General features: G+C 41.6%; 3 protein-coding genes across 3 annotated transcripts in view; all 3 read right to left on the bottom strand.

Annotated features, from left to right (window-relative positions):
• LOC308133133 (eukaryotic translation initiation factor 3 subunit H) overlaps positions 1-1,761 on the bottom strand; it is a 65,399-nt gene extending 63,638 nt beyond the window's left edge. Inside the window, exon 1 of the mRNA XM_080500426.1 lies at positions 1,628-1,761. Within this exon, the coding sequence (XP_080356552.1) occupies positions 1,628-1,687 (60 nt within the window). The 5' untranslated portion in view covers positions 1,688-1,761. The remainder of the gene's footprint in view (positions 1-1,627) is intronic.
• Positions 1,762-2,633: 872 nt separating this feature from the next.
• LOC308134056 (double-strand-break repair protein rad21 homolog A-like) lies at positions 2,634-9,718 on the bottom strand. Its single transcript, XM_080501663.1, has 14 exons — positions 9,585-9,718; positions 8,127-8,315; positions 7,847-7,976; positions 7,568-7,667; positions 6,989-7,095; positions 6,589-6,786; positions 6,370-6,495; positions 5,928-6,053; positions 5,296-5,519; positions 4,711-4,864; positions 4,441-4,586; positions 4,020-4,196; positions 3,852-3,935; positions 2,634-3,593 (listed from the first exon to the last, which is right to left on the bottom strand). Exons 2-14 carry the CDS (start codon positions 8,268-8,270, stop codon positions 3,402-3,404), a joined length of 1,908 nt encoding a protein of 635 aa, XP_080357789.1. The 5' UTR covers positions 8,271-8,315; positions 9,585-9,718; the 3' UTR covers positions 2,634-3,401.
• A 3,735-nt stretch (positions 9,719-13,453) lies between these two features.
• LOC308133906 (exostosin-1a-like) overlaps positions 13,454-27,329 on the bottom strand; it is a 34,674-nt gene continuing 20,798 nt past the window's right edge. The window contains exons 2-11 of the mRNA XM_080501451.1: positions 25,036-25,129; positions 22,716-22,823; positions 21,906-22,025; positions 19,676-19,808; positions 18,941-19,059; positions 17,772-17,867; positions 16,914-17,003; positions 16,669-16,829; positions 16,402-16,573; positions 13,454-16,143 (exon numbers count right to left, since the gene is read on the bottom strand). Of these exons, the coding sequence (XP_080357577.1) occupies positions 15,958-16,143; positions 16,402-16,573; positions 16,669-16,829; positions 16,914-17,003; positions 17,772-17,867; positions 18,941-19,059; positions 19,676-19,808; positions 21,906-22,025; positions 22,716-22,823; positions 25,036-25,129 (1,279 nt within the window). The 3' untranslated portion in view covers positions 13,454-15,957. The remainder of the gene's footprint in view (positions 16,144-16,401; positions 16,574-16,668; positions 16,830-16,913; positions 17,004-17,771; positions 17,868-18,940; positions 19,060-19,675; positions 19,809-21,905; positions 22,026-22,715; positions 22,824-25,035; positions 25,130-27,329) is intronic.

The raw sequence follows: 27,329 nt of genomic DNA on the forward strand, positions 1-27,329 counted from the left end.
CTTTGGGTGCAGCAATTAACATGTTTATTTGAAAAGGCTTGTTAAAATAAAAAAAAATAAAAAAATTATAAAGCACTCTCATTTGTGGTCTAAACAACACACAGCAAGCGGAAATATTTTGATTTGAAATTAGAGCCCAAGACTTGAGGGCAACTTTAATGAGCAAGATAAAAGGAAACGCAATAGCAGCTGGCAAGTCAAGGTTCCGCCGCTGTGTTCAGGCACACATGCAAAATGAGCCGCTTTGTGTCCAGTACAGTTGAGGGCAGGAAGTGAAAGGATGGAGCTGGACCCTGGTGAAGTAAGTTTGTCCTCTGCTGTTTGAACCGAGGTACTACACAATATGAAAAAGGAGATTAGTTAAGTTTTATCATGCGCGACAACTGACTTGTTATTAGAACAGTGCAATAATGCAAAAGTTACTAAGGTTTAATGAATAAGGGGGTGTGTCTTCACAGAGCAACACTTACCAACCACAAATGAAAGCCTCAACCAAGTTCAAACAGCTGCGCCTGATCTCAACTTGATCCTGAGACAAGCTCAATATTGCTTGTAACGGCCCACAGTTTCGTAACCCTGTCAGTGCACAGGAGATGAAATGCATTCATGCTGACTGAAGTGAATGAATTGTAAGACGTTGCCATCCCATCATGAAGGTGTTGGGTCGCACGGCAGGACAGTGGCCTTTCTGTGGGAGTCTGCATGTTCTCTCTCTGCGTGGGTTTCCTTTGGGTACTCTGGTTTCTTCTCACAGTCCAAAGAAATGCATGCGAGGTCAACTCATGACCCAAAACTGCCCCTTGGTGTGAATGCGAGTGTAGTAGTCTGTCTGGCCTGTGATGGTCCGGCGACCTATCTAGGGTGTACCCTGCCCCCACCCATAGTTAGCTGGGCTTTAGCTCCTGTGACTCCAGACTGGATTAAGTGGCATAGAAGATGAAGCTGTCTGATCAATCAATCAGGACGTCTATAGAGCTCGCTATTGAAATTCACTGGCTTGGTGACTGAAGTGAACTGAAGTTAGAATTAAGCACAATGCTATACATTCGCGTGTGATGAAAGATGTGTTAATCATACAAAAATGTTGATGTGTATTTACACCTACATAACAAGCATTACGCATCCATTCATTTAAGTAGGGGTGCCTTGGTTTCAGAAGCGGATAACCTTTGTTCAGCCTGGGACAGAACACATGGTTCTGTATCCTTATACCACTTCACTTTTATTAAAAAGCAGAGCTATTCTTTTTTCAGAAGTCCATAAATTATAGCAAACGTGAGGGGGAAGGAAAAAACCCAAGATCTAAATCCACTGTTAAAGCCCAAGTGACTGAATGAGAACTCGACAACAGTTAACTATATGACGATCAAAGCCTTATCTGTGTTATCTTGATTTTTTGTTGTTGTTGTTTTAATCAGCTGACCGGTTGCTAAACTAAAATCAAAAGTATGTGATTTCTTTTAACTGAGTGAATGAAAATAAACAAAGGCATCAATAGTCGTGTGAAACGGCCTGAGTCCGCCATGATGATGCTCACACGTTAGCAGTCACACATCTGCTCCCGCCGCGGCCTTTAAATTCCCCGAAAAAACAACACAGAGCCCCACAACATAACCCTCCAGCTTACCAGCCCCTCGATCTGGATCTGTTTGACCGGAGAGTCCAGAGTCCCGCTTGTAGAAGCCATGTCTGTGGTGAGGTCTGCTCCGAGATGTAAACGAGAAGCTATGTGAGCCGCCGCACGCGGAAAAGGGAGGAACGTCTTAGTGACGGACGCTTCCGGTGATTGCACGTCCGGCTTTTCTGCCCGTGTGGAAACAAGTTCGCGTGGGGCCTTAAAAATATAAAACTTTCCGGGATTTTGATTTAACAAAAAATATTCACCACTAGAAGTAATTGCACAATGAAAAAAAATCAGGTTTTAATAATCGAATTGAGTTTTCCTTTTTTTTTATAATTGTGAATTCCTCAAAAACCTCAAAAACACTGATGTGCACATTAGGGACGGCAACAATGTTGCACGCGCTGTCATACTCATTTTCATCAAGGGCCGCATCATCGTGATAGTTTCCCTTAAACGGTCGGTTGTAATTTTGAAGTTAATTAATAGAATAACACAGCGGTAAATGAGTCTCCATAATTAACCTGTTTAATTGTGTAAAATACATGTTGTTAAACTATTTACAAAGGTTGTGAGCGCCGCATGACTATCAAACATCAGAAAGAAAATCTATTCCACTGAGTGCAGTCTTGATTTTGATATTGGGAGAATGCAATGCATTTCTTGGCGGTTAAATTTGGCACACCTCACTCGGATGTTTTCAGATAAGGTTGCCGACATTATTTTCAACATCTCATTTGATATTCCTCCCTCCACATTGAAGTTTTCATATCAGGCACGTTGGTAGATTTTGCTCAGCCATTTCAACCAAAACTAAAGTTAAATATCAAGATGGAAACATGACAAGGATTGTCATTTTGATGAGCATAAAGTCAGCTTGTATTTTGACCACCAGCTAATTCTAGTGCAACGAAAAGCCAATCGCTGCCCCTGACAAGTTATGAAAACCAAATTTATAATTTCATTCAAGTTATGTCTTCTGAATTAAAAAAAACCCCATTACTTATCCAAGTACTTAAAACACTTTATTTCAAATCTTTACAGATGTATCACAACTAGAAGTTACCCCAAGACTAAAAAGGTGGGATCGTGTAACAAGTACATTACCGAGTTACATAATGCAAAAAGGTGAATAAGCATAAACGTAAAAAGGTACAAAAAAAATTTACATAAAAGTTGGAAAACTGCTTGAATTATACATCTGAAACATGATACTGATCATGAGATTTACGAATTTTTGTCGGATTGATTGAATCGAGGAATAAGTGCAACAAGAAGACGGTGGGAGAAGTTACACTTTGGAGTAAAGGAACAGTACCTTTCCAGAACATGTAGAGTCCATACATTATTCAACATGAAATACAGGGGCCTTTATCTAAAATCTGAAACATTTCAGTTGATTGAGGGGAAAAAGTACAAAACATATGGAATGAGCAGACAACAGAAGTTTAACTTACAAAACATAATGAAGCAAAGTTTTTAAACTGGTGACTGTAAAAGGTTGCTTTATAAATATACTTGTTTAACATTCTTCCTCCTCCTTTTGAACCAAGAACACTGCATAATTCCATTTGTAGTACAGTAAAATCCTTAAAAAAAAAAAAAGTTTCTGTCCCTTTCCCCCACGAGATCCTCCCCCTTCCCCAGGGATAAAGAAAAAAAACAACAGAACAAGGGCTGACAGGAAAACACAATAAAAAGGCAAAAAAGTCGAGTAATTTTTTTTTTTTTTTAAAAAGGTATGTCTGTTGCAAGCAGTGTTTGTCTGTTCTTCCGATGTCTAAATAAGGTTGAATCTTGGTCCAGCGGTGGCGATGATGTCGCTGTAGGGCTCCGACTGGGTCACTTCGATGGCTTGCTGCTTCTTCAGGACCAGGAAACTGTAAAACTTTGCAGCTGCCTGCTTTTTGTTGTTGTTCCGGCACAAGTCAAGCAGGCTGACCGAGTCGGCGCCAGTCTTGGCCATGACGCGCTGGTGGGACAGAGCACAGACACTCAAGTTTACTCAGTGATTAAAACTCCTCTACCGAGACAAAAGATCTAGGAGCAGAGCAGTGCACTCCACCAAAAGTGTTTTTTGAATAAATCATATCTAAAGGGAAAAAAATTAACACTGCACACCAAATTCTTAAATTGGCAATTAAATTATTCAAATAGAATTACAAAGGTCACCATTTCAGACAAATCAAAATCTGGTTCGTGGACATTGCAAACAATAACAGCTCATTACCTGGAGACCATGAAGCATTTGTTGGGTTCTCTTGTTCCATCTCTTCTCCTCCTGATCCTGGTCTCCAGCCTGGCCTTCCTCATCCTGAGAGCCAGAGGCAAAGTAATCAGGACCAACTTGTCAGGACACAAACATCAGGACATAAGAAGCAGTTTTCCACGGCCCTACCTCTTCTTCGTCGCTGTCGTCTTTCTTGTCTTTTCCTTTCTCACCAAGAAGGTCAAGCTCGGGTACAAGCTGTGTGAGGCTGAGACTGCTCTCCTCGGGGGGCAGATCCACCTGAGGCATGTCTAACCTCTGGGACAGGACTGAGCGGTCCACCTGCTGCTGCTCCAACGGAGCCATCTGAAAGAGGAAAAGGAAATGTGGCATCAAGCGTTTCAGCTCTTGTGTGAAATAAAACTCATCAAGCATACTGAACTGACAGATTTAGAAAAGCAGCAATTAATTTGGAATTAATTTGCTGCATTATCAGTAATAACGCGAACAACTGTTGGGAGTCTAGTCATTCTGAACACTTTCACACTGAGAAAACTGTCAAAGTTCATTCCCAGACAAGACAAATGAAATGTAAATGATGAGCACTCACCGGAAGGGCGCTCTCTTTGTCAAGGGTTTTGCGTTTGACGCCGCGGGGAGTGGAAGGAGGGGGCATGGCGGTTTCATCCAAGCTCGTCCTGCTTCCCTCCATCGTAGAGGCTGCGAGCATGCTGGGCTCCTCCATGATGGTTTGGTCTGGAAAAAAAAAAGACACACGGAACTTGACGAGGTGTCACAATTCACGCAGACGAGCCGAAGGTGTCCGTTAGGACCTTCCGACTGATTATTACACCTTCTCACCAGCCTCAGCCCGACTTACCAATTACATCTCGGTGCTGACTCATGACGTCGTCTCGGGGAACCTCTGGGTTCTCCAGCTCTTTGAGGAACTCGTCCAGGCTGTCCGCCTCGCCGCCCTTCCTCCTCTTCCTCAGCTCATCCGGCACCAGAGGTGTCAGGCAGCGCGTGAACATCTGACAGATATTTAACAGTTAGACTTTATTCAGTTTTGGGAGAACTGGCATAACAAAGAAAAACTAAAAATCAATAAATTATGCATCAACATGTTCCCCTTTCAGTATTCAGGATGGGTGAGATGAGGGTGTGAAGGAACGGGGAATAGAGACAGAATGAAGAAACGCCATCATTTCCGCCACCTCCCGTTCTTGCTTCAATTTGTAAAACATGATCAGAATGTCAATGCTAAAGACAATGTTCCAACTCTTCCCTCCTCTTTCACGACTCCGTCTAACCTATTTGGAGCAGCAGACCTTGACCGAAGTGTTTGGGAGTGATTAGAGTCAGACAGCCGACACTCCGTTTTTTTTTTTTTTTTTAAACACTTTAGAATGCGTATAGGCATTTATTCTGCAATACATCAAAATGTATAACAGTGGTTTGATACCTTAAGCAGTCTGGCGTTCCAGAGGGGCTGAGCAGGGAGAGAGAAGAGCTTCTCCACTCCGCCTGTCTCCTTCCACATCATGAGCTTCTTCGTGGGAGGGGCGAGGTCCAAGGTGGTCACAATGTCTGAGTAGTCCGACAGCTGAGCCCTGATGGTCTTACTGTCCAACTCTTTCACGCTGTCGACAATAAGCTTCCTCTTGCGCTTGGCCTTTGTCTCTTTCACTGCAAAGAAGAAGAAAAACACATGGGTTGTCACTTCACCAAAGCTGTGGCTCTGGAGGTAGTTCCACAAGTAGTTTCTTCTCTTCATTAAACAAAAACGGTCATGTTTCATGTACAATCAGTTGTGACGAGAGGAATAATGGTGTGCTGGACTCAAGCTTTCTTTGCTAAAGTGCAGTTAAATACTGTTTCTTCAACATTTCGTCCTGTACCATTCATTCATAACATTGCAGGCAAAGAATTATAGAACTGTTTGCAGAAAAAAGTATCGCACTATGTTGACACAGAACACAATATATTAGTATTTCCACCAGATCAATTCTTAATCAATGTGTAGCAAAAGAAATAACAAAGAAAAACTTTGGCACAAGAACACAACTTTACAGTCCCTCCGGCGAAGGCTCTTACCAGTGATGTCAATGGGCTCCAGGGCGAAGGCCTCCTCCTCATTGTGAACCAGAGTGGTCTGCTCCGTGTGGTCGGCCATTGCTGGCAGAGTCTCTGCTGGACAAGAATCCGGGCTGTCTGGACCCGCTGGATGGACAAAGGAATACGTTTCAAATTGAAGAAGCAGCTTATTACACGTCACACAACAATGCAGGTTTTTATCAGGTACTTTTCCAAAGAAAGAGGAAGACCTGCTTGTTTCTGCCGTTATGTAATGTAATCACTCATTGTGGCTGCACTGCGTCGTTATTTACGCTTGTTGTGCATGCACTTTTTAGTTATTTTTTTGGTCCTGTTCTAATCTTTCATTGTTTTATTCTTATGTCATTTCTCTGCGTTCCTTGCTATTTACCTTTACGATTGCCAATAGAACGCACAGATTTCCCAATTCGGTTTTACTTACGTGACTGGAGGTTGTCAAAGTCATCTTCATCATCTACGTGATCTGGAGGCATCATGACACTTTCTGTGATCGCTGGAGGATCATCAAAGATTCCACCTCCATCTTCAGAGCTCAGAAGCTTGTCGACTGATGAATAAGAGAAAAATTGTTAGATGAAAGCTTCAACTTTCACAGTAGACCTGCAGAGTGAAAATAACATCTCTATCACATTGCACTCACCTAGCATTCCCCCATCAGTGTTGCCCATTGAACCATCCCCAAAGTCATCATACTCCATGTGGTTGGATTTATCGGGGAGATTGGCCGGCCCAGGCTCAGCCTCCAGCAGAAGGTTAGAGGCCGTTGTTCCATGCATGATGTCCTCCTCGAACGTGCTAGCGTCACGCATCATCTCTCTGTCGTCCATACCAAAGTCAGCTGAAGAGCACAGCAGTTCATCCCATCAATACAAGCATGTGACCCGTCGTACCTTGCTTCTTTCACAAAACCTTGATATTTCCTTCCATCAAAAAAGTACATAATTTACAACGCGTTTAATTCACAACTCCACAGATGCCGTGTGATGTTTTCATACGAAGCTGATGCGGCGACAGATATCAGCGCGTCAGTTGTGTCGTACCAAAGTCATTGTCTTGCAAGAGACTGAGGTTGCCGACGTCTTCCCGCATTGTGATTTCCTCTACTCTGCTCTGGTTCAGGGTGAACTGCTGGGCCACGTCGATGTCACTGTTTCAAAACACACACAACAATGAAAAGATGCATGATGATGAGTCGAAGGGTTTCACAAATGATCAATATCAAGCATAGACATGATGTACTCAGAGCAACGGCAAGTCTATGAATGTTTGTTTTCCAAAAGAAGATCCTGTGGAGTTATGTGTTGCACTAGCCAGATTTTTAGGAGGAATGGTGGCAGATAAAACTAGATGTTCATATGGTTGACACATTCAAAGACAAAAGACGTCTAAGCTAGCAGCAAAATAGAAATTTAATAGCAGTAAATAAGCAAAGAATTCAGATTCGAACAAGAATACTGTGACCGGATTAGACACCGTTAGTGAAAAGCTCTGAGGGGGACAGCATGCAGAAATGCACCGGACAAGACATGACAGGTGAAACAAACAAGCGCATAAACAACATCAATACCAATCGAAAGGAGAGACTAGAAAAATGAAAGCAGTAAAAATGATTAACTCACTCCAGGTCAGGTAGTGGCTGGTCAAAGTCATGGAACTCCTCCGGCAAAGTGATGGCATTGTATGCCGCCTCTCTGTTTTCCTCCGGTAGATCCACCACACCTGAGCACAAAGTAACATGATGATGGCACATACTGTCCTGCACAGTGTGGTGACTCATGAAAAGTAACCAACCGAGCCAGTGAAAATTTCTTTAACAAAAAAAAACCAACTGTAGCAAATATACAACTTTTATGAAACAAACACAACTGGTTTTCAGCAGCACTTTCACTTTTCCTCACCTGGTCTGAAAGCCATTTTGATCTTAATGAAGGCTTCATTACAGTCAGCAAGCAGGTACTTGGCCTTCCTGTGGTAGATTCTCACCACCCCAAGGAGCAAATGGCCTGATGTACGCAAAGCCATCTTCACCTACAAGAAAAGAAAAAGAAAATAACATTAAAGAAATAACACGAGCGAAAAGCAAGTTGAACAGTGTTTTATAAAAAGGATGGAAGTCGCTTACCGCAACCAACAAAACCCAAACTAAATGCACACAAAGACATATACTTGACCCATTACCTTTGGCGAGATGATGCTCTCCACGCTGCTCTCCAAGTTGCATTCAAAGACATGGGCCTTGGTAAGCTTCTTGTCCCAATGGGCCGCCAGCCAGATCTTGGCCAGCGGCCCACGTTTGCTGAGAACAAAGTGGGCGTAGAACATTGCCCTGGCTCCCCTGGGTCACACACACACTGTGGTATGGTTTACCTGGATAGCACAATTGAAAAGGGTGTGAAAACCTTTCACATGTCAATTGAGCAAAACAAAACTGTGATTTCAACTGCACATGCCATTTTCAACTAACTTGGAACAAAATATAACGGGTGTCAGAAAATATGCCTGGGGTAATTTAGAAGAAATTAGTTTACGAACTATCCAGAATATGAACTTGTGATTCACAAAAGGCTTCTTGGACCACAGGTTACAAAACACAACTTGCTCCATACCCTGAATATCAAATTCAAACATGCCAGTGATTATGGAATCACGTGGTACAACTTGAACCGAGGCAAGTAAAGAATACATAATTTTATTAATATTATTGTTTGATTAGTGGATGGACACCTGATAAGAGACAAGTGAGTCAATTTTATTCAAAAACGTAGTCAACTGAATTTATAATAATCGCATACCGCTTAATTAGTTAGTTGCCCTATATACTGAAAAACCTTTTAAAGCAGATAAATGAGCAGAATTTGAACTACTGTACAGAAAGATAACAAAAACTTGGTAGCTCTTATAAAATCGGTGGAGGTGCCATACAATCTCCAGTAAACCTACATCATTCAAATGTTACTAAATGACCACCACATGCTATCCGGTGATGGTAAATATGGAGATATCCACAGATTCATGTACTAATCCACAGAAACACAGATTATTCTGTCGCGATCAAAACAAGCGCTGACTTCATTCAAGTTCCGCCTGTTTTTACACTCCTGGAGGCAAACACTACAAATGCACGTTTTCCTCCGGAAAATCCTTACAACTTTTAGGAAACACAATCAACACAAATTTTCGCAGCTTTTTGGATAAGACTTTAATGAAATCGGCCTTCGCGAAGCTTGTAAAGTAAAAAGCGCCAAAGGGTGGTCGACGCCAGTAAGTAGTCGGCGCCATCAAGTGGGATGAACTAAATTAGCCGCCAGCTAACTACAAAAGGAGCAATGAATGCGTTGGCGGTCCACACGTACGTTTAAGGCAAATTAATGAAGATGAAGTTAAAATATTTTGTAACGAAAGAGTAGTAATATTGGCGTGGGGACAACAAAGTGAAGCGCAGGGAAAGAACGCGCTCTCCAAAGCTCGCTAATACTTTTTTTTCTCTCTGTACCAGTACGACACTCTCGTTAGCTGCTGGCTAACGGCTCTGCGTACAGTAAAGGCCGCGGCGAATAAACTCTAACATGCATGCTCACTTCACCTCGTAAAATACAGAAAACTACGCACAAACACTTCTGCTGCAAACACACTTACCGACTGTACCCCTCCTAGAGTGAAATCCGAATTATTATGTTATATCTCCCAGTGAATGCCCCCCTGTTGTACTCATTAAAACAGCCAAGATGGCGCCAGTCGCCTTCCTCCCGCTCAGCGCTGTCCTTTTAAAAACGGCAGGATGTTTACAGTCAAACATGGCGGAGGAGGAGTCTGACACCGAGAACCCGGCCTGCTGTGAGCCCAGAGTGCCGATAGAGGGCGCTGTGGCGCACATTCACTGCCTGCTGTGAGCCCAGAGTGCATATAGAGGGCGCTGTGGCACACACACCATCACCGCAGCCATTGGTATTGACATTGTGGACGTAAAATACACAAGTAAATTCAATCACGGAGGATAAATCCAAATCTTGTAAATTCCCAAAACCGGATATCTCATAAGACTCATATATATATGTATATCAAGTCTTGAGTTCTGCTTCTTATATATATATATATATATATATATATATACACACACACACACACATATACACATATATACACATATATACACATATATATCACATATATATCACATTTACACATAGATGCATTTATGGGTGGATAAATCCCATCATATTCTTCATGTCTATTCTGTGTTGATATCTTTTCAATGTCAGTTTGACATGACATATCAGGAGACACACACAGGCAGCGGCAAATTATTAATTAGAGTATTATAATTGATTATGCCATTAATAATTACTTCATTTGATTTCAGTGTCCTAGTTTTCTGCCTTTGGTGTCACTCATACTGCCCCATTTTTTCCGGAGCTCAGCTATCTTAGAGTACTAATTCATTAATGAAATTATTGTTAAATGGATGAAAGAATCAATGAAGTCAGGTCAACTTAAAGAAAATGTCAAGACAGAAAATGGGTTTAGAGCAGGAGGAAACAGTTTTAAGCACCCCGACCAAAGCTTAACAAATTCAATATGGAAAAAAAAACCACACAAAAAAAAACAATCCTGGCTGCGAACCGGTCATCCACGCAGACTGGAAAACCAATTTCCCAACAGTATATTAGATAGAGCGACGAGGAACATGCCCGACAGACAAACTGATTTGTCTACAATCAAATTGTGAAATGCACTAAAGCGGATTTGTTTCATAGGCAACAGCATCTGTTGCAGAAAAGCTGCTGCCAGTTGAGCATGTTTATGATTTACCAGCAGCTCAGCTTCACATCACTGTTGTACCAGGTTCTACTTATTAGCATTGTTTAAGACTCAATTTGAACAATAATCTTAAGCTACATGCAATGAACGTCCAAATCGGAATAGATGTATGCAGGATGACAAGTGAAATTGGGTAGGCTTGATAATGCTTCACAGTCGCTCTGACAGTGACGATGCAACCTCTGGCAGTGAGAGGTCATTCCCTCAGTGTGAATATATATAATATATATATAATATTTGGACAAATTCACTGAAGAATCATGCAATATGAGGATTTCTATTGGACATTTCACAGTATATTCATTATTTATCAAAGAAAAACAACCAAATATGCTTTCAAGTGGATTTAAGAGAGACCAAAGCATGATTTCCTGCAGTATACAAAGAAAGTAGTGTAGCTATAACACCTTTTCAGACTGCCATGTCTGTGTGGTGACACGGTTTTTGGCTCCCATCTCTTTGACAAGATAATGTCATCCAGTTAGTATTTGATTGCTGCCTGGCGTTGTGATGTGGCAAACGCGTCTCACACAGCCTCAGAAAAAAACTCGCCTCTCCTGTGCCGAAGCTCTGCTGGTCCTGATGAGCTACCTTGTTTGATGTGCTAGGTGTGAGTCACAAAGCTGAACATCTGATTATCCCGACATACCGAGACGGGAGTGTGTTATTATCCACACAGCTGCATGAAGTAAAACATCTTGTCCTTTGGATGTGCTTATGTGCACAGGGTTTACGCAGAGAAACAAGCAGAACTTCATCAGAGGATATGACTGTTCGGAGAGGCAGCAGATTTTTTTATTATCAGGGTGTATAATGAAGCGTTGGATTCTTTGAATCCTGCCAAACACAGTGATTGTGGCTATCAGTGTGCCGTAATGCTCCTAATCTTTATGGATTCAATCCCGTTGCCACAGGGAGACCCTTGTCGTCACCTCTAATGCAACTGTTCCTCTCAACGTGAATATTTACATCTTATGAAGCATATGCCTTCAAATTTAATCTGACACAAGCTGAGAGTAATTTGCTATTGGAGTAAAAATAGTGAACAAGAAAAATGCATCTCTTCTAAATATGCATTCAATCCACCAACTATTGAAACACTGAACACATTTTCAGCATTTTGGCTCATTACACCGCCACAGTGATTTTGAAGCAAATCAGCCAAGATTGAGGGTTCCTGTGCAGGAAATACAACATCTATCCTGCAGCATCTGATGATGTCTATTGAAGACCATAGTTTTCCAGTTGCAAAGACTTACTGTGTCAATCTCCAACAAAGAAAGTCTTCATACACACACTTCCACTATATTTGTTTGTCTAGTAACTTTTGGCCACTGACAAATGAGAAAGACCAAAAAAAAAAAAAAAAAAAGAGTTTAAATCACATCATTCACCTGATTTGGGTGTAAAGTTAGAGCCAGGTCTTGATTGTCTCATTTCAAATCTATCGTTTTGGTTTACGGAGCCCAAATGCTTACAATAAGATTGACCAATCAGACCAAGTAAAGAATCTGCACAAATATTTTAAACTTCCAAAGTGCAACAAGAGACTGCGTGATGACAAAATAATTCGGAATGCACTGTGTGAGTTTTTAAAAGAAACTTTAATTAACTCGAAGACAGATGTCCCCATGATGGAAAAATCCCCCACATACCAAGATAGACGGTTTGGATACAATCAAAAGAGTCCAAGAGCAGCAGAGAAAAAAATCTTTCTTCTCTTTCCAAGGTTTGAGTTAGCATGTTGCAGCGATTTCTAAAGCACGGCTGACAGAAGCAGAGGGGACTTACTCCAGTTTGGCTCGGACTCACTTCAGTCAATCCAACAGCGGCGGAGAGTCCTGCTTGCAAAACTCGGTTCCACCTCCACTGCAGATGCACATCTCATCAACAGGATTAAGAAAGTCTGCACGAATTTGCATACCATTAAATTACCCCAGAAGACTTTGGCAGTGGACGGGCCCCCAGGGTGCAGTGAAACTCTCAAGCGGCAAGATCTGTGAAGGCCGCCCCCCCCCCACCAAAAAAAAATGAGCATTTATAGTCCCTACACATCTGGATCATGTGCTCTTTTTTTTGGGTCACCCTCTAACCCTCTCCTGATTTAGACCACAGCACACAAGAGTGCATGTCCTGTTTGTGTGACTGTCCAAATGGTTTCCTTGTGGCATGACGCAAGATAATTCATCCCGAGTGGGCACTCGTCCAGCTTTCGCATACGGCAGATCTCTGCGAGTTTGGTGCCCGTATATATGTATATACGTGTGTGTTTGGGGAAGCAATCTCGTCTGTAGCTGTTGCTCCAGCTGAGTTGGCAGCTCTCATGCACCATGGGATCATCCTGGATAGATGCTGTTATTTATGCAGCGTGTCTAAACCAATCATCCTCACACAGATTTATGTAAACACTGCAGTTTCTTGGCATGGGACAAAGTTCATACACGCACACATGGAGGTATGAAACCAAAACACACAAAATGTGTTCACGGTAAATAGGTTGCGGATATGTCTGAGAGAGATGGGGTGGGGGGGGGTGGATGAAATGAGAAAAGGAATGGAGTAGGATGAAAACGATGTCATTCACACAACACTGCAGTCACGAAACATCCAAACATGTGAACAAACATAATAAAGCCATAATTTTATGTCAAACATTTTATTCGTTGATTTTTTTTTTCTTTCCCCCATTTGTTTTTATAAAATTCATTTACAAAAATCATGTGTTTCCTCTATTCTTCCATTTTAATCTCTCTAAAATAAGATCTGCAGTCATGGCAGACAGCGAAGGAAACAGGCAGAGAATTCTTGGGAGACGCAGTCCTGTCTGATAAGTACTGTGTGCATGTGAATTATGTGTATTACATGTGTTACTATGAGCGCGAGAAACAGGTAGAGGCGGGCTTTTTGGGACGTCGCATATGTATTAATACTAGGCAGTGTGTGTTGGGTCGAGTCTAACGAGACCTTGAAAGACGCTTCCTTAACAGAAAAGGCAGGAATGTTAGTTTCAGCTGTGTGGTAGTGAGTCTTAGTAGCATTCCAGTGGTACACAGTATCATTTAGGGTGCCGTTATGTGTTGCCGGATGCTGATAAAGAAAACAGGAAAAAAAACAAAAAAGGGACCTGTTACTTGCACAAGGCAGATAAATGAAAAAAGTTTTTCTTCTGAAGGCACATCAATCTAAAGCCCCCCGCCCCCCCCCCCCTGCCCTCTGCATCGCCAACTCAAAAAAGAAGGAAAAAAAAAAGAAGCAAGATAGAGAAAGTGTCATCTTAAATATTGCACCAAAGTCCTTTTCTGAAATGTGGTTCCGTTGATGACTATACTCAGCTGTCTTGATAGCACTTGTGTTTACTTATACAAGGATTGTTTATTTGCTGTCAAGCTGATAGCACGTTCTCAAAAGTGAGAACGCAGAGCAGCGGCCGCCTCTGCAGATTTCTCCCATACATAAAGCTCTCCCCTGCTTTCCATCTCAGATTTTTCTACATAGAACACAAATAGTTGGTGGACAAAATTAATTTGAGAACGCATGGCATTCCTGAAATCAAAGTACACACAAACACATGAATGTGTCACAGGCGCATGCAAAAAAAAGAAAAAAGAAAAAGAAGATGTTATATATGTATAGAAATTCTCCAAGATTTAAATGGCAGGGAAAGCTCACTCGATGTTTAACTTTTGAAAACATATTGGACTTGAGATTCTTGAAGGTGAAAACCAAAACATACAAAACACACAAAAGCAACAATTACAGAAAAAGAGCTTGAATGTTGACCCAAATTCATGTTCCACAGACATTCTCCAGTCAACGCAGCGCATGAGATACATCTCAGAGTTAAGACCAATTCAAAGGGAGTGACAGAGACGTCACTTCTTACTCCCTCTCATTTTCATCAGCTGACTGAAGGTGGCTCAAGGGCCATGGCACAACACCAATGTGCGAGATGGTGGAAGCACAAAGCCACATTATAGGACTTTCCAAAGCGCCATTGGACATTTCAACATGGAGCTTTTAAGCAGCGTAACAAATACTTGGCGAGAGCTGTGAGATCACAGTTGCAAATGAAAATTGGAATGAAGCAGTCGTTTGCTCGGTGAAAACTTACTCCGAGTGCGTGTCAGTCATTAGTGAACTTGTTACAGGACAGCATGAAATCAGGACTTATAGCTTATACTTATAGGAATTCTGAGATGTAGGACCTCCAGGGGTGAGATGATTGGAATTCTGGATACTCCCCCAACTGTTGTTTCATTGTTGTGTTGCCCTATAAGTCATTTTAATCATGGAAGTTTGTTTTATTAAAGTAATTACTAGTTTCATTCTGCATTTATTTCATTTTATATAGGGCTCTCCTGAAGATCGTTGGCACATGGGGATTTTTTCCCCCCTTCAACTCAATAAAAACCACTTTATTACATTTCGAATCAAAAATATCACTATTGACCTGGAGATTTTACTACAAAACCCGACAATGTTAATAGTGAAGATAATCCCAAATTATATCTAAAAAACAGCAAGATCACAGTGCTCATTCTGCACCGTGTCTTTTCTCTCAGACTCCAGATCCCAGCATCACGAGATAAAACTGCGAGGCACTGTGAATGTCAGATTAACAACCCGAACACGGATCCATGGTCTCTGTATCCACCCCAAGTTCATTTGAGTTAAGACATTATATCGAGAGTAGTGCTGGGCATTCATTCACTGTATAAAAAAATAGCTAAACACGATCCAAAATAGTGTTATCCTCTTCACAATTATCAATAATATTCTGCCAGCACGAACTTTCAAGAACCTGTGCGTAGTGTAGAGAGCACAACAGTCAGCAGGTTGGAGTTGGGAGGGGTTTGCCAGTGCTTGGATGCTCCCACAACCTCTTCAGTTCAAAGTGGAGCAGTCCCGAGTCCTCAGGTGTCCCTAGTCATTGTGTATAAAGTAGAGCATGTTTGCTCAGTCAACATCAGAGCAGGGACAGACAGGAGAAGCTGATGGACAGTGACGGAGACAGAAAAGTGTGGTCTCAAAATCTGTTCTGCTTTGTTCTCTCCTCCTTTCTCTGTACCTAATCCAATTTGCTTCTGCACCGAGCCATCCACACAATCATGGACAGGCTCTACACTTCCGTATGGGTCCGCCCCCTCACTCTTTCATTGTCGTGTCCAGAGAGCAGGGGGGCTCAGGAGGGTTATAGCCTCTCGATGTCCCTGTATTTCTTCCGTAGTATTGACACCTGGTCTTTAAACAGGACAGGATCCAGCCTCATCTGAGAGTGGACCAATGGCATGGTGCCAAACCAGTTGGCAAACTTGTTCATGCAGGTCTGACGCTGGGCGAAATGGTCCGGGTCAGCCCAGCGAGACGCACGGGAGCTCTGGAGATGGAAAGTAGAAGTGGTGGGGAGTGATGGAAGAGGGAGAGAGGATGGTCAGAACGGAGACAGAGTGAGGGAGAAAAAAGATCAACAAAATTAATGACGCTTCAGTGAGGATATTGAACTTTCAGACTCCTTGAAAATGATCAATGACTTCAAACCATTGGCTATATTGGAAGACAAAGAAGAGCGCTTGGTTTTTCCAGGTGTACCCATGCTGTACCTCTTTCTAAAACGTCAAGGGAGAATGAGGCTTACCTGTGCCATCATGGTCTCCTTGTACTGTTTCTTTTGCGTCACTTTGATGGGTGGTAGTTTAGACACCGACGACACCAGAAAATTCATCAGAATGTCCTCACAGTTGGACATCTGGTCTACCATGGTCTTCAGACTGGCTGGAAGGTATGTGGTATACAGGTGGTGGTAGTATCTAATGGAGAAGAGTTGGCGTGAGAGGAGGGGACATACACTTACAAAACCAAGTGAGTTATTATCAATTCAAATTGAAACCAAGAGTGTTCGTACTTATGATAGATGGCGGCTCCTGTCAGCACCATGGAGTAGTCATTGGTCCATTTGGAAGTGTAGCCCCACCGCTCCTTGTTGCTGTCCCAGAAGTGGCTCCGGGCCGGATAACCAACGATGCGGTCAGGGAAACTCTGCCACACGGTGAAGGCGAAGTCCACCTGGATCCAGAAGTTGTTTTGATTTTTTTTTAACCTCGAGATCAAATTATATTTAAGTGTGCCTGAATGTTTTGTTGCATTTACCTCTGTGGTAGAAAGTACAGTGTCCTCATCCAGACTGAGCACAGCATCAGTGGGGATGGTGTTGTAGGGCAGAAAGCGACTGCTTATCACCTGGTGGGATTTGCAAAACACACACACACACACACACACACACACACACACACACACACACACACACACACACACACACAATGGGACTGGGTGCTGTGAGTAAATAGTATTTACCATGCAGTCCAACGCCAACTACCATGGTATAAACAGAACCCACTTGAGCACAAGTGATATGAAGCTGCCTGACAACCAGTGCTAATAGTTTCTTCGCATCTGTTTGTACGAGTTGTTTGATCTTGCCTCGGTAACATCAGGAGTCAGACAACACCAATGACCATACAAATACGGCATTTCACTGATGAGCTTCAAACTACCGATACAAAATCGACAGGCAGTTTTCCCTCCCAGATGAGCCCAGTTGCCTTGGTGTTCCCGCATGTCTTTATACTAATAACTGAATGACAAATTCTCATGGGGTGGTTTTAGATTCTAGAAATATATGCATATTGATGTTACTGCAATTTGGAAATGGAGGTAGCATGCAGATTTTTATCTGCAGCAGCAATCTCTGTGATACCTCAAAGCTGTATACTGCAAATCAGGGTGTGCATTTGTGGGGTGTTTTTCTTGCTCCCATTCACAGACTGTTCAGTTTGAGAACTCTCAGTTCAAAAGAGGAACATGGAAGTATGCAAATGTGTATTTTTGCACTGATCCAATGATTCGGAATGCAACACTTGCCATTTGACCATTTCCATCTCAAACTTCAGCTTGCTAGGGAAGGACACAGTATTATACAAGGCTCCAGTATCCGGCTGAGGTTTTTACCTTGCTTTCACCTTCAATGACAACAACAGGGACTGAGGTGGCAGGCCAGCGGTGCTTGGCAGGAAGAGGCTTGTCACAGTTCCACAGCACCATCACCTGCGAAAAGGGAAGATCAGTGAGATCAGATTCAGACAAGCTTCACATGTATGTTAGTCTCAGCAAAACTGTACGAATTCCGATTTCCAGTGTCCTTGTATGATTTCACAAAATATTGCATGACAAATGATGCAAATTAAGGCTAAGCGGTTGTCGTTTTAAAAATGAATATCTCCAAAACACATCACGTAATCAATTACTAAGGCAATACGCATACTGCATATTACACATGGCTGCAAAATGTTCAGTTTTATTCAAAAGCTGCAAAACTCAGGGCCTCAAAAGTACTGCAATGGTGAATATTAGAACTCAGACAGACAACACAACAAGCAAAAGATGTTTACTGCCTTTTCTGTTACTAGAATAATGTGGAGTAACTAAGTGCTTGGCTTGCTAGACAAGCTCGGAAAATAACTCTTTCATTGTAATTCTTGTTTTTTTGTTGGAGAAGTGGATGTCAAAAGCTCATGTCCCACCACAATGCAATAAGAAAAATAAATTGTCCCCACATTTGACGCACTCGTGCAGGTTTTCATTTAGAGGCCATTGAAAGCCTTTCTTAAATACTGTCAGCAAGTGCTGTCAAGCATAAGGTCTCTGAACCGAAACCTGGGAGGCAAATGGAGCCCACAGTATAAGACAAATTGAACACCATCGCTGTCATAACAACCGGAGTGAATGTTTTGAAAGGCAACACTTCATAACGTTTCCATCTCCCACAAGTGTTGGTGAAAAACTCTACAATTTCAGCATGTCTGCAGATGGTCAAAATAATTGTCAATAAAATGGTAAAATGGTAGCAGGAGTAACCAAAGCCGTTGAAGAGTGGATCACAGATGCTGTGTCTTCCAAGCACCAGTGAGTAAGCTTTTCATTCAGCCACCATCATGGATTTACTAAAAACCTCAAAACTCAGCTTCCTCTGAAAAGAAACTTTTCTCACTTTGCAGTGTGAAACGATTCAGATGTGAATCGTTTTTCCTCAATGTTTATAAACTTGCTCCATTAAGCCTCTCCTATCAGGTGAACGTCAAGTGTGTTGTTCAATGTTCCGTGTTGAACTTTTAAATTACCTGAGCACAGTACTGGGATTTGGCCACGGCCACAAGCAGCTTCATCACTGGCTGAGACTGAGAGACAAGTGGGGTGACCACATGAATTATCGCCGTAAATTTAGGGTATGGCTTCACACCTGGAAAAACAACAACAACAAAAAAACCAACAGAACATAAAAAGGTTAATAAACCATCTAAATCTATCAATAAAGCACTCAATCATGAGAATTACCTCATACCAGATACGATATTGGAAATAGGTTAGAAAACAGGCTTATATTCAGGGTTTAATAATCGCTCTTGTCTGGCAATTACAAGTTTGATCAGTACAACCAGATCTTCCAAACCAAAAATGAAATTTTAATTTGCAATACATTTAGCAGCTTAGTATATCTGTGATTAGTTTAAGCTGTGTTTACTTGAAACACATCTTAGCTGATGAAGTCTAATTCGGCTTGCAGAGGAAAAGGTGACAGTACACTTAATCCCAGTGTCAACAAGTCACATATGTGTCCAATTAAACAAGCAGAATTTTGACAAGGCAGGTCTAATTGGTGCCTTTTAGTGACAAATGAGGGGAAAAAAATAAACACAGATCACAAAGCTTGTCATTAAAAAAACAGGTTTAGAAGTGCTTAACAGCTGCCGCACACCAGCTGTTGGACGGTTTATTCAGAAATAGAAATGACTTAAAGAGACCTTAGGGTGTGTCACGAACATGTTTCTTAGCATGTGCATGATTCATTGACTGACCGAGCTTAGAGTAGTAGAAGGGAAAGTCTCTCAGGTATGTGGAGTACTGAGGCAGCGTAAAAAGACCTCCAGGAAGACTGTTCCACATGAGATTGCTCCTTGAAGTGTGCAGAAGTACCCGGTCCTGGATGATCTACGAGGGGGGGAGGACAAGATTAAAGTTTCACTACATTTTGTCAGCTGATTAAACACAGTTGGGCAATAATTTTTTATTCCTACTCAACCCAGAGATGAAAAGGGGGTTAACAAGACTAGAACTTTTCAAACAGACACAGTTACCGACTGCTGTGGAACAATTAAAAAAAGGAAGAAAAAAACCCCAAACAAAAACAGTATATGCTGTCCCAATGTGCTCACGTCTCACTGCATTGTGCCGTCATGTCTTTTCAGAAACAACTGATTTCTTTTATCCCATTATTTGTTCTTTATTTCATTAGATTCTTCATGATAGCCTATTTTTGGTTGTGTTACAAAAATAGCTGTCTATCTGTTTTAATTATACCAATGCAAAAGTCACATCACTTCAGTGTTATACATAATAAATAAAGCATGTTATTTCTCAATGCAATTGTTGGATTCAGTAAGGGTTGTATTCATAAGAGCTCAAATTTATATGAGTTCAAGTGCCAGAGGCCCTTAGAAAACAGCGGCTGCTTTATTAAGTTATCGAGTTAAAAACCGTCAAGACTTTGGTGACTACAATTTTTTAATTATGATTGATTATGGATCCAACATGCATGAAATGGCAAAGTGAAAACAGGTCTTTTATACATAGAATTTCTAGAATGTACTTATTCATTTAAGACTCCATTTGCAAGCGTGACTTGATATAATCCTCCGTGGAATCCGAGCTTTGAAATAGAAAAGCATCTGTATATTCGAGAAGAGTCTTTAAATCACATTTTAGAGCATAATAGTTTGGACCTAATGTGTTGAGGGTGATTTTAAAATTAGACAAAACAAATAAATTCATGCCATCAAAAAAAAAAAAAAAAAGATTTTAAGTGATCTTTTTTTTTTTTTTATATATAACACTAACAACAGGTACCTCATTATCTGCTTCAATTGTTCCCACTAGAATACTAAGACTCCTCCTACACAGTGACGGGACACTTCGTTAAAATATTCCGCTTTTTTCTTCTTCTTCTCTATGGTCTATGATGAAGACACAGATCAAAGTGTACCATGTTTACTTCTTTTACAGCATGAAGTCACAGCCTGATGCCTGGGGTTCATCTTTTTCCATGTTTGCCGTAAAAGATATTCAAGGTACGGGCCGTGGAAGCTCACTGGGAGAGTTCAGTTGAAGCCAAAACACAACTGACCACATGCTGGAGCACGGTATACTGATACCGAGTGTAAACACATCAGAGATCAGCTTGTCGCAGCGGTAACTCAACCTTGCCGACAGAGAAATTCTAGCTCTGCCTTCCTGCGCTCAGACTCCCCACCTCATCTTAGGAGAGCTGCTAATGGTGTCCGCTGCAGTCAGCGATGAGGCTTCCATATAATAAAAAGGAGAAAGTGACTGGATAACCGCGTGTACTCCATTTTGTCATTCAGATAAGTCATTTGACAAATTTAGACATGGTAAGCAAAGCTCGCAAGCAAATTTGAAGCTGGGTAAATTCTTGACCATATTATAAAATGTATAAAAAAAAAAGAAGAAGAAGGAGAAAAAAAAAATACTGCCTTGCTTAGAAATCGGTAAGGCGGGTTTTTGTCTGCTTCCCTTCTCTCATTACTTTCTGCTCTCGTCTCGCCTGTTTGTAATTCTAGCCCAGGAGCAGTGTGATGGCCTGCTACAGGAAGAATACACATAAATGGACTCTGACAGGAGCAAACTACTAAAATGATCGATGGCCGAGCCACGGCAGGATGCAGTCAAAGAACATGACGGCAGTATACGACAATATAGATCATCCCTCTCCCTTTTCACTCTCGTCTGGAATAGTCGCTGTAAATAATGATAGTGAATCTGCACACACGCAGTCTGCCCTTGAAAATATCTCAACATTAAGGCGACAACAAGGACAAGGGAAATTATGTAAGCTGTCTGCCAAAAGATTTGTATTGATCAACCCAAAACAAAACATTTCATGCATCCTTTTGGGTTGTTGAAACAGGTGTGTGTGTGTGTGTGTGTGTGTGTGTGTGTGTGTGTGTGTGTGTGTGTGTGTGTGTGTGTGTGTGTGTGTGTGTGTGTGTGTGTGTGTGTGTGTGTGTGTACCTCCAGTGTGGTCAACACTATCTTCTCGACGGAGTTGAAGTAAGCCTCCCACAGGAACTGTGTCTGCTGTCTCAGGGACAGGATTTTATCCTGGTGGATGGAGCGTACCGTCGAGGGGATCTGCAACAAACCGTAACACAGGTTAACTTATTAATTCACGTGGTCCAGACGAAAGAACAACAGGATCAAATGTATACAATAGGTGAGTGTCGTTTGTCATTTAAATTAAATCCGAAGGTCTTACAGTCCAAATTAAGTCCGACTTACACAAATACTGCCCAACAACGAAGAGAAAATGTGTGATTTAATGTTTCAGACAGAAGTGACACTCATTTGTACAAATGTGAAGGAAGATCCATCTGCCTTATTACCAGATTTGGCAACGTGGCATTTTCACTTTATTACACTCAATTAGATATTTATCAGCACTTTACTGGAAGTTTTACTTTTCTCTTTCACTCCTTTTAATCACAAACATATGTATTTAATCCCACTTTCAATCAAAAAAGAATAATAAATCACCTTGTTACTACAGTACTGCAGTAAAAAGATCATAAGTTATCAATATTGAAGCTGAAGTGACTGAATCACCAAAGCTTTTTATGCATATATCTGGACTTTTACATAAATAACGTCAGTGTATTTGTGGTCTATCAAGCATGGATAATAGGGGGGGAGACAGAGAGAGAGACAGAGAGAGAGAGACAGAGAGAGAGAGACATAGAACTGGCAATGTGTCGGTGTAGTACGAATAGATTTTGCTGATGAAACCATGTTCGGTCTCTTGATTCATGTTCTGACTGGGCCCACCTGTAATAGCAGCCTTTCATCCCCGATCACAGCTGCTGTATTCCAGTCGATGATCTCCGAGAAGGGAAGCTCCCAGCCGTTACTAAGCATCACTGGCACACAAGCAGCCTGCGAGTGACAGCATATAGAGAGACAACATGTGTGTCTGGCTGACAAGACAAACTGAAGAAAATCAACGACAGGACTCATACCAATAACTGTTTATAGTTAGTGGTATGCAGAAGTTGAATAAACCCTTCAGTCATAATCAGTAATTCTACACTCAATATCAAAACGAAAAAGAGACAACATTTTTGTCCAATCCAATCAAGCAGTTTGGACAACAGGATGAACGCAGTCCGTTACGGCAGCACCTGGATGAACGACTCTTAAATTGATGAGGCAGCACAGCTTCATAAAAATGATCAATATAATAAGTGGCGTGGAAAGGCATGTGAGGATTAATCTTCTGATTGAGTCTCAGAGATTAATGAAATTGCAGTAAAGAGTTGATGTGTCCTTGTGTGCCCACTCGCCCATTCTTCTGAGTGTATTCTGCAGAACCGTGGCTGTGTTTGGCCGCGTGAAGCTGGGAAACTCAGAACCCTACCAGCAGTAAAAGACCCCATATTCTTTTAAGCAGGGTGCCATTCACCCATTGGTCACAACACACACGTGCGTCCAGGCACAAACATTCCCGCATCAGTGCTGCGGAGCTCGTCTAATCGCTTTGGTGTCATTAGTGAAGGCAGCAATCTGCTGAAAGGCTGCTGTGCTTTACCTTTGTATTCACGCAGAGCAATCAACTCGACAACACTCCGGTTAACAACGTTTGCAAATGCAGAAGTAATAACCCCCTTGGCTTGTTGCATAACGTCTGTATTTCATTGCATTCCCATTTGGCCATTGGGAATAATCACAGACTGGCTGTATTCATTGTTCGCCTCTTCTCTCAGATCTGTTCGCCTCGTGAGTTGACGGACTCACTTGTGCCTCTCGGCCATGCAGCAGCCGTACTCGCCAGTAAACCTCCGCATACTAACTCAAGCCGAGCCGCACTGCTTCTGCTCCCCGTGTCGATCTGGTCATCAGTCCACTGTTTTCACTTTGGCTCGCTCCTTGCTCCCCTGTGGTGCAATTATTTTGTTTTTTTTTATTCCCTACCGCGGCACTGCCAGTCTCCTGCTGTAAACTCTGAAGCCATCAATTTTATTCGACAAAAACATCTCTGTTCCTCGGTTGGCTTTACCGTCACCCATTTGCTCGAGTCTGACACGAACGTCACTTACAAAAAGGAAATAGTTCAGCTGTTTGCGGATTTTCATTGCATCATGACATAAAAATGGGTTTCTATTCACCAGCTGTGTTGCTGCTCCAAACCAGGACACCACAAGGGAAGCAATAATTGCTCACAATAAACTATAAATAAACCAATACCATTAAATGATTATATATTTGAATGACCATTTACTGTAAAGTGATGTCACCTTGTTGCAACACGGTCATGAATTCAAAATCAATCACTACAATCCAGTGGCGCATCGTTTTTCATCGAAGGCTTCTTCAACAGGCATGGGAAAAGTGTATGAAATTCATATGAACAACTTGCGGACTGTACTGTGTATTAAAATTAATTTAGGCATTTAAGTTTAAGAGCTGAAAAACGTCTACCAACAAAAGATTTAAAGATAGATCATAAATGTGAAGAGAGTACAAAGAGTTAGGAATATGAGCAAGAGCACAGGAAATCCATAAATGTTCAAATACACATACATTATTGAAGCACGTGGGTGTAGAAAGTCAAAGAAATGGGGAAAAAAAGGAGAACGTAGATCGAAACGGCACAAACAAAAAGGGAAGCAAGATGACAGGAACAGCAGTGATTACGCTGAGTCAGAGGAAGCGTAAGTATTACCAGCTGCACCGTGTTAAACTGACTGGAAGTGGATGAGCATAAGCCACAGGAAGAACCTCAGTCATTCAATTGTCCTATTTTCCAGCACTGATTGATGGCCTCACTGCCTGCTCCCAGTTTCAAGACTTACAAGTTTCTCCTCGTGGTCCAACTTGTACCTGAAGTTTTATGTCCGGCTGCTTGTGGAAATTTCCAGAGTTCATCTCTTATTAAGTCAACTTGAGCAACCAGAGAACTGAGGTACTTTCAGAGAAACGAGTTTGTCGGCCAGCATCTGACTGGGTCTAAATGATGCACAAACCCTTCAAGAATATGAATGATTTACTCTGCATTTACTAAATACTAGAGTACAAGCACTGGAACTGACTAAGATCTAAAAGTATTGGAGATTAGCAGTAATAAATAACATCTGGAAGAATCTCTGACCTGCAAAGCCTCTAAAAAGCGAAAGGACCCCAGTCGTCGTCCTCGAGGAACCAGGCAGAATGTGGAGTTGTACAGCATCTCTCTGTAGTCATATCTGTAGAAGAAGAAGAAAGATTGTTACAACAGATCTATAATTTAGTATCTCACAAATGTCTTTATCTTTGAGTAGAAGACCCCAAGATTTATGTTAAACGGTCACCAGAAAGCAGCAGAAACACAAAATATCCTCTTATTCACAATGAAATACCTGGAAAGTGCCTATAACATCAGGGGAAGGGGGGGGGGGGAATCCTGTCCTTTGATGTAAGCTTTTTTTTTTTTTTCCTTCCCTTTCCCTCTCGCCACCTATATTGAAACCCCTGTGCCCTCTCACCCGTACGTCTAAACATCACTCGCTTTTCCTCCATCCAATCTAAGCCTCAGTCAGCACTTGCTTGGATTAAGGAGCTGCTTGGAATTCCTTCGGTGTCAATGTTACGTGTGTGCTTGGGAGAGTGCGAAAATGTGTGCCTTTTTTCTTCTTGTTCACTCGGTTGGTTTTCATGGAGAGGGCGACGAGAAAAGTGTCTTTTCCTCGATGTTTTTCACGATACAATTTAGAGGAATGTCGCAGTCCGACTGCAACATTCACATGAGAATAAAGACAAGGCTGGAGTGACTCTTAAACGTATGAAATTGTATACCGTCTGTGCCTGAGGCTATTTTCCGAGGCCCTTCTGTATTGCGTGTGTGTGTGTGTGTGTGTGAACTGATTTATAATGCTTGAGGCTCAACTCCTGTGTGCTCCATTAAGAGTGCAGCGTGTCAATAAAAAAAAAAGAAAAGAAAAGGTGAAGTCCTGTACAGGCCTGATCATCAACTCAACCACTTCAACTCTTTGGGTCTGTATACAGCCAAGACACACAGTAAAGTGTAAGTGGGAAAAGCAGAGCACAACCACATTGGGGCATGAGCACAAACATGAACTGCATTCCAAGCAACATAAAACAGATCTAAAAAGGACTTTGATATTTAATCAAGCCACTATGCTGAGCAAAGGAGAGAAGGCCAATTTAAGGCTTTGGGCTCGTTTCTAGAAATTACATACAAATGACCATTTGGCCGATCCACTGCAATAACCATTTACAGGTAAATCAAACCCATGACCTGGTATTATTGAACTTTTCTGCCAAGCACTCAATTAGAGCTGCTTGAAAGCGGTTGCTTTATATAAAAGAGTATTTGGGGATTTGTCAAGTAATAATGGATAGTTGTACTCACAGATTTCTCTTTTTAATGCAATGCCAAATGCACAAAGGCAAAACCAATGCTGAGAGTACAAAGGTTGGATTAAGCCAGGTGTGATAATGGGCATTTATCTTCTCCCAATGGCTTTGTGAAAATATATTTCTCATTACTGAGTTTAAGGCATTATCAAAGTTACTGTTTGCCTTTAGTTTAGATAGGAAATTACAATAAACAAAATTGTCCTGCAATTCACACAGGGCAGTGTCAATTATTGTGTCGCTATTTGACTTTTACTCCTAATCACTTCTTCCTGATGCAATCCAATAACCTGCACAATAAAAGTGTTTTTTGTTATACATCCAAAGTATTTTCTTTCTTTGAGAAAGTTGGTGCAAAATTATGTAACCCTGCTCCCTCTTGTATACGAGACACAAATGAGCACCTTATTCAATCAGTTTGAGTGATGTTGAAATACCCATCTGGACAATCCCCATACTATGTACAATTAACGGCTCGACACTGGCTTTGGATGAGCTTAACAGCCACAAAAAGCACATGAATAATAGTTAAGCTCGATATAGCAGATGTAGCACTATGACGCTGAGTGAAATCCATTTTTAACACAGGGTACATTAGTAGACCAGAGTATTACAACGGTTTTAAAACCTACATACTTTAAAACCATATTATGAATTCAGTACCATCACAGATGTTACTCTCATTTCCATCGCCATTAAGTAATTCATCAATCTGGCTGCATCACATGCACAATAGGCCATCATTAAGGACAACAAACAAATAATCCAAACAGACACGTAATAACCGACCGCTTTACATGCCTATAAAAATAAAAGTATAGGTGCAGTATCTGGGTGTAAATCCGCCATTAAATCATATTTCCTGCCACTGCAATCTCTGAGAAGACCAGATGTTCATCTCCCCACATACCTCCATTCTTCCCTACTCTTCCAGATGGCTGCCTGTGGGGAGGAGCAGTTTCACAGTATGCTACCACATGTCATTGGAGACGTTAAGGATGAGTGTTCAAAAACATCTCCCTCTTGAAC

The sequence above is a fragment of the Blennius ocellaris genome (assembly GCF_963422515.1).
Source record: "Blennius ocellaris genome assembly, chromosome: 8".
Classification (NCBI taxonomy): Eukaryota; Metazoa; Chordata; class Actinopteri; order Blenniiformes; family Blenniidae; genus Blennius; species Blennius ocellaris.

What these genes read in the sequence shown, in the direction of transcription:
- LOC308134056 (XM_080501663.1), bottom strand. Translation starts at nt 8,270, where the DNA reads ATGTTCTACGCCCACTTTGTTCTCAGCAAACGTGGGCCGCTGGCCAAG. An exon ending in CAGCCACTACCTGACCTGGA is followed by an intron (nt 7,096 to 7,567) that starts GTGAGTTAATCA and finishes GTTTTGAAACAG; the next exon opens with TGACATCGACGTGGCCCAGC. An exon ending in TCAGCACCGAGATGTAATTG is followed by an intron (nt 4,587 to 4,710) that starts GTAAGTCGGGCT and finishes TTTTTTTTCCAG; the next exon opens with ACCAAACCATCATGGAGGAG.